Below are 10,249 nucleotides of genomic sequence, written 5' to 3' on the forward strand. Positions count from 1 at the left end.
TCCCGGGCCCCCAGGGAGCACAGGCTCACTGCACTGCTGCGGGAGACCCTGGCCACCGCCAGCTGCCGCGCCACCATGATCGCCCACGTGTCCGACGCGCCGGCCCGCCACGCCGAGACGCTCAGCACCATGCAGCTGGCTGCCCGTGTTCACCGCCTGCGCAAGAAGAAGGTCAAGGTTGGTTTCGCCTCCTGGGCCCTTTCCTGCATGGCGGTGGTGCTGGCGCCCCTCCTGCCCAGGAGGAGGCTGGGTCCATGCCCACGGTCGCCCCCAGGAGAACTGGAGCAGCTCACGTTGGGGGCTGTGGTGGCCTGGTCTCTGTTCACCCAGCCCTGGGGAGGCATGTGGCCAGGGCAGCCTACTGGGCCCCCGTGGCCTGTACCCTCCCAGGCCTGGTCCTGCAGGGCACGCCCTGGGGCCCTCACTGGGTCCGGAGGATGGAGTTGGGGTGCCCTGGGGCCCGGGGCCCTGGGTCTGAATCCTGGGTTTGCAGCTGACGTTCTGTGTGCTGAGGGCGTATCCTCGCCTCCCTGCAACTCGGCTTGCCGCTTTCTGGGATGTTGCTGAGAAGGTCCGGTTGTGTTGGGGACCTGAGACCTTGCTGGGGGCAGGGATGAGTCTGGTGGCTGCGCGGTCACTTCTGTCCCTTGAGTGTGGCGTGTGCGGCTGGGGGTGCCGGGGAGAGGGCCAGGCGGGACGCCGCTCAGGGGGGGCCCTGCTCTGTCCCCAGTACGCGTCCAGCTCCTCCGGTGGGGACAGCTCGTGTGAGGAAGGCTGTGCCCGCCGCCCCCCGCACCTGCGCCCCTTCCACCCACGTGGCGTGGCCTTGGACCCCGACCGCCTGGCCGCCAGCTCGCCTGGCGACCCCGACTACTCCTCAAGCAGCGAGCAGTCCTGCGACACAGTCATCTACGTGGGGCCTGGCGGGACGGCGCTGTCAGACCGCGAGCTCACGGACAGCGAGGGCCCACCTGACTTCGTGCCCATCATCCCCGCGCTGAGCCGACCCCGCCCCACGCCGGGCCCACGGGAGGCCGACCACTTCCGCTGCAGCACCTTCGCGGAGCTGCAGGAGCGGCTGGGCTGCATTCCTGGCACTGAGGGCCCCCCTGGGGCCCAGGCCAGCCCAGCCCGAATGGGCAGGAAGTCCTCGCCGCTCGAGGCCGTGGCCCCCAGGACACCTGTGGGCGCTCCGCTGGCCGCCGGCACTCCTCGCGGCAGCCCCGGTCCAAACACCCAGCAGGGTGCCCCGGAGCCCCCCAAGGCCAGCGCTGACCAGAGAGAGGAGGGCAGCACCAGGCCTGAGCTGCCCACGCTGCCAGATAACACCACGGTGGGTGGAGGCGGGAGGCCGCTGCCCAGCCCGGCCCCACCCCTGCCTTGGCAACCGGGAGCTGGCGGGGCCTCTGAGGAGCCTGGCGGGGGAGACAGTGCAGGTGTGATACGGACGCCCCCCGTGGGCAGGAGCAGGCAGGCTGAGCACCCCTGCCCGCCTGCACGCGGCCCCCAGCTGGAGCGGGGCCTGCTGACTACCACGGTAACCCTACAGCAGCCGGTGGAGCTGAATGGGGAGGACGAGCTGGTGTTCACGCTGGTGGAGGAGCTGTCCCTGGGGGGCCTCACCGGCCCTGGGCGCCCCTCCAGCTTGGCCAGCTTCGGCAGTGACTGCTCCCTGCAGGCCCTGGCCTCGGGTTCGAGGCCGGTGAGCATCATCAGCAGCATCAATGACGAGTTCGATGCGTACACCTCACCACCCCCTGGCGGGGCCCTGAACGGGGCGGCCTGGGCAGATGGCAGCCAGAGCTCGTCCGGCAGCTCCTGGCTCAGCGAGGTCAGCGTGTGCACTGCAGACAGCCTTGGCCCCGCATCACCCCGTCGGCTCTGAGGTGCCGGCAGGGCCCCCCCTTGCTGGGCTCCTCCGTCCCAGATGGCGGGTCCCTGGAGGACAGCAGCCTTCAGCGCTCAGAGCGTGGCAGACTGGACAGTCTTGGGCCTGCCCGGGGTCCTTGTCCCGCGGAGGAGGCTGTGGCAGCCCCCAGCCGACCTGCCTGGGAGCAGTCTGCCGTGTCTCCCCGGGGGCCGGCCCCTGCACAGACCCTCCACTCCAGCCTGCCGCGCACACCCAGGACTACCTCCGCGGCTGGTCGCGTGGGCGGCCCCCGCCTGGCTGTGGGCCCACCTGGCCCCGGAGGTCTCTTTGAGGACCCTTGGCTGCTCCGGGCTGACGACTGTGGCCCGCCACCCCTGGCTTCAGCTGGCAGGGCCCCCAGCCCAGCCCCAACACTGGCTTGTGCCCGCAGGGTGGTGGATGGCTGTGAGGTGGGCCGGGTGGCCCACAGGCCAGAAGTCGTGGCCCCGATCCCACCCCTGCGGAGGGGGGCAACCACGCTGGGGGTGAGCACGCCCTCTGCGTCCTTTGGGGATGCCCCAGGGGAGGCAGCAGCCTGCCTGGGCAGCCCCAAGGCCACCCCCATCAGCAAGAAGAGTGCAGCTCCTAAGGGGGGCTTCTGTGCGAGGCCTGGAGGTGTGGCCCCCCCCCAGCGCCCCCCCGTGCGCAAGTCCAGCCTGGAGCACAAGCCTGGCCCTGGGCCGTCCTCTCCGAAGGCTGGGAGCCCGGCTCGGCCCGGGGCTGCTGCCTTCCTTCGAGGGGACGGGGAGGCCAGGCCTGGTGGCCGGGCTGACCACCTCCATCCCCAGGGTCACATCCAGCCTGAAGGCCCGGACTGGCAAGGTGGAGACAGCGTGCCGACCTGCCACCCACGGATCTCTGGAGCGCTGCGAGGGCCTGGCCCACGGCAGCAGTAAGGCCAGGGAAGCCCCCGGCCGGCTGGCCCGCGCTGTGCCCCGGCTGGGTGTGCCGCCCACCAGTCCCACGCCCGGGGCCTGCACCTGGCTGTAGGAGCAGCCCCGCCAAGGGTGCGGGGGTCCCCAAGCTCCCCAGCAGCGGGAGCAAGGGCCGCAGTGTAGCGGCCGGCGGGCCCCGTGCTCTGGGCTCTTCGGTGAAGCCGCTGGCCCCCCACGGTGGCGAGGGCCCCTTGCGGCCCTGTGACGGGCCCCAGGGCAGCCCCCGGCGGGCGGCGCCGGGGTGTTGGGGCGAAGGCCAGCCGGGGCACCATCATGGGCACCAAGCAGGGCGTTCCGGGCCACCCACAGCCGCGTGCACGAGCTGGCGGCCGGGGGGCGCCCGCGGACGGGGCGGCCCCTCCTGGGGCTCGGCCGACTCGGACAGCGGCAACGACAGCGGCGTGAATGTTTCGGAGGAGCGGCCGCCTGCCAGCCCGGCGCTGCCCTCGCCGTACAGCAAGGTGACGGCGCCCCGGCGGCCGCAGCGCTACAGCAGCGGCCACGGCAGCGACAACAGCAGCGTGCTGAGCGGGGAGCTGCCGCCCGCCATGGGCCGCACCGCGCTCTTCTACCACAGCGGCGGCAGCAGTGGCTACGAGAGCATCCTGCGGGACAGCGAGGCCACGGGCAGCACCTCCTCGGCCCCCGACTCCATGAGCGACAGCGGGGCCGCCTCCCCGGGCGCCCGCTCCCGCAGCCTCAAGTCCCCCAAGAAGAGGGCCACAGGTGGGTGTCCGGCCCGGCCGCGGGCCACCCTGGACTGCCGGGCAGCCCCTTGGGTCCCAGGTGCAGGCAGCCCCTTTTCGTGGTCTGGGCGTGGGTTGGGAAAGAATTTCCAGACGTGAGACGGAATGAAAGAAGAATTAAGTTTATTAGAGCGGGAGACGCTGTTAGAACAGCAGGCCAGCTCAAGGGAGAACCGACGCTGAACAGGGGTCCTTACTCCGCTCTTATACCCAGGATCCAGGGAGTGGGATAGGGGTCTTGCGGGTCGTTTGCTGATTGGATGAGGTGTGAGTAGGGCAGATACCTTCTCCCTATGGGCCAGGAAGGGAGACAGGCTATAGTGCTCCATTAACAGTGACACCGTTGGGGAGGGAAGGGCGATGAGGGTCTGGTATTTCGGTTCCTGCGTTCCCAGACCCTCCTGGGTTTCATCTGCCCTTCCGTCCATGGGTCACCGCACCGTCGACAGGTTCAGACGTAGGCCGAGGGGATAGGCGTGCCCCACCCTCTGCGGTTTGTAAACGCACCCCACGTGTTCTCTGCCCCCCTGCACTGCCCCCAGGCTGGTCCCTGTCCTGTCGGAGCGAACTGGCGAGGGTGGGCCCCCCCCTGACGAGGCGTGTGGGGCTGGGAGAGGACGGGGGGGCTACCAAGCCCGCTGGCTGCCTGGGAGCTCCCTGTGTCCGTCCCTTGGACCCCCGTCTCTGTGGACTGGCTAGGGTGGGCTGTTTCACAGGCCGAGTGTGGCTGGGGGATCTGGGCACTGGTGGACGCTTTCCAGGGCATTGTGAGTGAGGCACGCATGATCTGAACGGAGGTCGTGGGAAAGCCGGAGGCTGGTGGGGAGGTAGAGAGGGGCGTCCCGGAGGACGTGGTGGGCCTGGCTTCGGGGTCTGTCCGGGGCAGTGGGAATAGAGACGCCTATGAGTTAGGAAGCTGTGCGGCCCTTTAGGGGTGTTCAAGGGTGACCGCCAGAGGTCAAGGGTTGTGGCCTTGAGGCTGTGCCATGCAGGGAGGTGGGAGGTGCTGGGGCAGCTGGAGTCCTGTCTGTTCCGTGGGGCAGGGCTGGTCAGGGTTTCTGGGCAGCACTAGGCTGAGCGTTTCAGGATTGTGCCCCTGTGGGCTCTGCTCATCAGAGCCGTGGCCAGGCTGGGGGCTGGGGGTCTGGCCTCTGCACGCCCAGCGCCCGGCTGTCTGTTCCAGGTCTGCAGCGGCGTCGGCTGATCCCAGCCCCCCTGCCCGACAACGCCGCCCTGGGCCGAAAGCCCAGCCTCCCGGGGCAGTGGGTGGACCTGCCCCCGCCCCTGGCCAGCGCGCTGAAGGAGCCCTTCGAGATCAAGGTGTATGAGATTGATGACGTGGAGCGGCTGCAGCGGCGCCGTCTGCCCCCCAGGGAGGGCCCGGCGGAGGTGGGGGCAGCGGGGGTGTGGCTGGGAGGGCAGGGGGGCTTCTTGGTGTGACTGGCAGCCCGCTGACCTCACCTTCCCCTCTCGTTCACAGCCCTCCCAGAACTTGGAGAAGGTAGGAAAGGCCCTGCTGGTCCTGAGCTCCTGGCAGGGGAGGGGGTCCTGTGGCCACCTCCTTGTGCCCTGGAATTGCGCTGGGTGGGGCCCCTTCCCACAGCCACGGCGCTCACCCTGGGCCTGGGTCCCAGGTGGGCACAGGTGGCCTTGGGGGCCCGTGGTCTGAGCCCCACAGGGCTGGGGAGCGGGGCGGTGAGGAAGGGGCAGGGCCTAACCCCTGCCCACCTCGGAGGCCCCACCGTGCGCCTGTCCAGGCCTGGAGGGTGGAGTGGGGCTTGGGTCAAGGCTGGGGTGCCAGACCCCTGGGGAGCAGGCTGTCATCCGTGCCTGAGCCCCCCAACGCCCCCACCCCCGTGCTCAGGGCCCGGTGTGCGTCAGTGCCAGGCTGCGGCTGGCCGAGCGCAGGCTGCAGCGGCTGCAGGAGGTGCAGGCGAAGCGGGAGCTGCTGCGCGGGGAGCTGGCCGAGACCCAGGGCCGGCTGATGCTGGAGCCCGGCCGCTGGCTGGAGCAGTGTGAGTCTCCCAGCCCCGCCCAGCACCCTGGTCCAGCCACATCACCCCAGCCCCAGGGGGTGGGGGGGAGACCTGGAGGTTGGGAGGGGGAGGGGCGACGCCTCGGCCCTGGGGACCCCGGCCTGAACGGCTCTCCGCGCCCCCCGACCCCCGCAGTTGAGGTGGACCCGGGGCTGGAGCCCGAGTCGGCCGAGTACCTGGCGGCCCTGGAGCGTGCCACCGCCGCCCTGGAGCAGTGCGTGAACCTGTGCAAGGCCCACGTCATGATGGTCACCTGCTTCGACATCAGCGCGGCCGCCCCCGCCGCCGCCCCGGGGCCCCAGGAGGTGGACGTCTGAGGCTGGGCCAAGGGCCCCCAGGGGAGGGGACACGGTGTTAGGGGCTTGAAGATGGAACTCGGGATGGAGCGAGGATGTGCTGGGGGTCGGAGGGATGAGGATATGCAGGGTCCCTTGCGGGACGGGGCAGGGTGGGGGTCTTGGAGGTGTGGGAGCGTGAGGGACGGGAGGGGCTGGCCGAGCCCGCGGGCGGAGGAGCGAGTGTGCAGGACTCGGGAGGACTATGATGCAAGTGCCTTTAACCTTGGACTGGGTTTCTCTCCTTTCTGCGTTTGGTGCTAAGGACTCGGGCCACCAGCACACAGCGGCCCCTGGGCGGTGCCTGTGGCCGTCCAGGGGCCAATCAGATTGCGCCTTGTGTACAGCTAAGCGATTCCGTGCGGCAGAGCGGCCCTGGGCTCGCCAGGCTGTCTGCTTTAGGTTCAGGGTTACTTCATAGCCGTTTCCTCTCGACAGAGCCGGCCTTAGGGGTCTGCAGACCCCCTGTTTGTTCTCTCTGCTGATCTCGGATCGAGCCTGGAGTGGGTGGGTCTTCTGGGCGGTGGGTGGCTGACTCTCCCTCCCCGGGACCTGCTCTCCTGACATCACCAGGAGGGCAGCACCCAAGGGCTGAACCGAAGGCACCTGGTGCCTTCTTCCACGGCAGGAATTCTTACCAAAATACAAGCAAAAAAACAAGACAGACCCACACACACACACACACACACACACACACACACGTTGGGGGTGAGAGTTTTGTAAAGGTGCTGTCAGGTTTGTATTTTTGTATCATTTTGCCTACAGATGCGGTATTTGCAGTGGGAACTTGAAGACAAATGATCTATGTTTTTATGCTTTTCTATGGAAGGTGTCCCTGCGGCCGGGCTCTTTCCGGTGGGGAGGCCCCCGGGCAGGGCGCGGGTCCTTGGGAGGCCAAATGCAGACCGGGATGAGCCTGCTAACAGGAGCGGGACGTTCCCGTCACGACAGGTTCTTTTTTTCCGACCGTTGTGGATTTTCTAGGGTCATCCGAACCTTTGTACAAACATGTAGATAACAGCTTGCTGCAGTTTTTATTTGTGAATAAAAGATGTGTCCCTTGTTCATGAGGCTCCTGAGTCCACCTGGCGGGCTGTCCTCTGAGGGTTTGGGGCGAGGCGGGGCAAGGAGGCTGCCGGGGGCATCTCCCACTCACAAACCCCACAGCGGGGGCCAGCCGTCGGCAAGAGGGCACTGATGGGGAGGAGGCCCTGCTGCAAGCCGGGGTGTTCCAGCCCCTACCTGCGCTCTGCGCCTGCGCCCAGCCCCTTTGTCTGCAGTCGCCCAGCCCAGCCCCCGGGCTGATGGGAAACAGCACTTTTTGTGGGTCCCTGGCCTCTTCCCAGAGGCTGTGTTAACTGGGAACCCTGGCAGTGGCAAGGAGGAGCCCCTCTGGGACACCCAAGCTCCTTCCTTTGCCCCCCGCCTCCGCACTCCGCCTGCTTTTCCAGAATACAGACGCCAGGACACTCCACGGGGTCAGGGTCCAGGGCCCCCTGAGCCTGCAGGAGCCCCTCACCCAGCACCATCACCCTCCCCTCTCTGCGTCTCTTTCCTGTGCTCAGGCCTCCCCTCCCTGCGGCCCTGGGTGCTCCCTGGTGGCCGCGCTCGTCCCGTCTTGGTGTCCCCACCCCATGCACCCACGCGGGCACCTGGAGGCCCCTCCCAGCCCGCCAGGCCTCTTGCAGACGCTATGCCTGGGAGCCCCCCCCAGCCGGCCAGTGTGGGGCCCACTGCTCGGTGGCCTCTCTGTCCCGGGGTGCAGCCCCCACTTGGGGCATCCTGTGTGCACTCTCCACCTGTCTCCTGGTGTCGTGGGGGCCCCCCGGGGGCGTGGTTGGTGACTCACTGTTGCTCCCCTCATCGGGCACAGGGCTGGGCCCTGTGGGCCTTGGGGCACAAGCTGAACAGATGCGTGAGCCCCGTGATCATGGCCTTTCCCCGAGGAGGGTCCAGCGGCCCCGAGCTCTCCAGAGTCTGCAGGCCCCTCCCCATCCTTAAGCGGGCCTGGTCCTTCCTGTGGCCCCCCGTCCACTGCAGGGGTGCCCGTACCAAGCCCCTACCCCAGGCTGCCTCCTCCCTCTGCTGTCGATGGCAATGGGACCCCTGGGATCGGGGTCACGCGTTAGCCGGGAGGTTGGGGGACTCTGGACGCCCACCCCCCTCCAGGCCCTGCAGTTGTCTGTTCTGGGGTCAGGTCTGGTTCCCAGAGGGACCCAGGCAGGCACCTCCCAAGCTGCTTCTCCATCACTGAATTTGGGGGTCATGGGGGAGCTCAGGGTGATGTGGGGGCCTTGCTGGGTAGGGCCCTTCCTTGTGCACAAACCCCTCCTCCCCCCCACCCTGCCCTCAGTCACTGAGGGACCCAGAGCCTGCTTTCCACCAAGACCCGCCCAGCCCTTACCCCAGCACCCGTCCTGGGCGGGGTCCTCTGTGGAGCTGGCTGAGGCTGGGGCAGGTGACCTTCAGGGCTGGGGGAGCCCACTTCCCACAGTCCGGGGTAGGCTCGGGAGGCGGTGCCTGCCTTTCCTGGGGAGGGGGGCCCCCCATCCTGGGGCCAGCCCGGGGGCCTGAGCAGCCTTTCATCTGGCCATCAAAGCCGTCAGCCCTGTCATTACAGGCAGGGAGCAGCTGAGGATAAGACGCCCATTTTATGGATGGGCAGGCGGAGCCGCCTGGACCCAGCCACCCCCGGAAGGCTGTGGGCACCCTGCTCGTTCAACACCCGGGGAAGCCGAGACCCAGGGTGGGCGGGGTTGCCCAGGTGTCCCCTCTCCTGGGAAGGAAGGCAGGGCTGGGAAGAGGGCCATTCCCAGTGGAGGCAGGGATCAGCCAGGCCTGGGAGCCAGGCCCCCAAGGGAGGCGTCTCACGGCCTCTGAGGCAGGCCTGGCGCCCCGCCAGCTGGCTCCCCTGGGTGAGGTGCCTGCCTGACTCACCCCGCCAGTCCGGGCCTGCTCCACCTGCCCTACCCGCAAGGGGAGGAGGAGCCAGGCAGGGGTCGCGCTGGGCCGGGTGATGGGGGCACGGGGCTCACTGGGCCCAGTGCGTGGCTGGGAACAGGCCGGAGCTAGGGAGGGTGGGAGGGTGGGGGCAGGAAATGAGCACTCGGGCCTGAGCCCCCAGGAGCATCCTGCCTCCTTCCTGGGCTTCGTCTGGACCAGGGGGCCCCGCAACCCCGATCAGGGTCAAGGGTTGGGAGAAGAGTCTGGAGCTTTGAGAGAGCCTCTGAGCCCCGCCCCTTCCCTGGTGCTCACCCACAGGGGCCCTGGGGCGGGAGGCCAGTGGCGGGGATGGTGGTGGGGCAGAGTGAGAGGTGGGGTGCCTGCAGACGGCCTCCTGGAGCCCAGATTGCAGGGGCCTCTTCTGCCTGTGGGGCCGTCTGTCTCCTGGGCTTCGGCCCCAGGGAGGCCAGCTGTGAGGCCTTGTCCCCTCCTGGCCCCTGTCCCCCCGGGAAACGAGGGTGAAGTCACAGCAGCAGCCTCCGAGAGGCTCCCGCCGGGCCTGAGGGCGGTGGTCTGGGGGACCTGGGGCCCCAGATAGGCAGCAGGAGGTCTCCGCCCAGTGCCCACCGGCCTGTTCCCCACCTTGTGCTCTCCTGAGGTCTGGGGAGGGAGGGTGGGGGCCTCTGTGCAATTTGTGTGTTCCCGGGTGTCAGTCCTCCCCTGGTCCCCCCGAGCGCTGACGCCTGGCTGGCCTCCCGCTGCGCAGGGCCACCCAGGGGTGCAGGCCAGCCTCGGGGTGCACGGCACTCACATGGGGTCCCTGGCCGTGTGGTCCCAGGGGGTCCTGCAGCCCTGGGTGGGGGAGGGCTTGTCTCGGCTGGGGGGGGTTGTCCGGAAGCTCCCAGGGGCTGGAGTCTGCTCCCGGCAAACAGGAAGCTCAAAGGGTGATCTCTCCCTCCTGACATTGTATTTACCAAGGCAGGATCCAGACCCGTTTCCACACAGGAAACCTGGGGAGCTGGGAGGGGGCTGGGAAGGAGCTCCCTGGGCTGGCCAAGAAGCCCGGCTTCCTGTGGGTCTGTGGAGTGCCGGCTGGGGGAGGGTCAGCCGTGAGCTGAGAGAGGCCCTCCCCACCGAGCCCCTGGGCGGGGGAGGGGGGTGCCCGGGAGGCCTTGTGTTTCAGGACCCTGAGGCCCAGGGACTATTATTTCCCCATCAGGTGGGGAAAGGGCCCAGGGTCATTGCGTCTCCCCATTCCCAGAGTCCAGCGCGGCCTGGCCCAGGGGCAGGTGGGCTCTGGGGACTTCGGGAGGTCTCAGGGGAGGGCCTTCCGGGTGAGGTGGGG

The 10,249-nt window shown here is 68.7% G+C and overlaps 1 protein-coding gene across 1 annotated transcript in view; it reads left to right on the forward strand.

The window, feature by feature from the left end:
- Positions 1 to 5,943, forward strand: part of KIF26A (kinesin family member 26A) — a 37,389-nt gene extending 31,446 nt beyond the window's left edge. Inside the window, 13 exon segments of the mRNA XM_052659832.1 lie at positions 15 to 177; positions 731 to 1,869; positions 1,871 to 1,895; positions 1,897 to 2,685; positions 2,687 to 2,875; positions 2,877 to 3,014; positions 3,016 to 3,132; positions 3,134 to 3,175; positions 3,177 to 3,570; positions 4,774 to 4,979; positions 5,071 to 5,091; positions 5,455 to 5,605; positions 5,762 to 5,943. Coding sequence (XP_052515792.1) covers positions 15 to 177; positions 731 to 1,869; positions 1,871 to 1,895; positions 1,897 to 2,685; positions 2,687 to 2,875; positions 2,877 to 3,014; positions 3,016 to 3,132; positions 3,134 to 3,175; positions 3,177 to 3,570; positions 4,774 to 4,979; positions 5,071 to 5,091; positions 5,455 to 5,605; positions 5,762 to 5,943 — 3,556 coding nt within the window.
- The last annotated feature ends 4,306 nt before the right edge of the window (positions 5,944 to 10,249 follow it).

Source organism: Budorcas taxicolor, chromosome 21 (assembly GCF_023091745.1).
Source record: "Budorcas taxicolor isolate Tak-1 chromosome 21, Takin1.1, whole genome shotgun sequence".
NCBI classification, from domain to species: Eukaryota; Metazoa; Chordata; class Mammalia; order Artiodactyla; family Bovidae; genus Budorcas; species Budorcas taxicolor.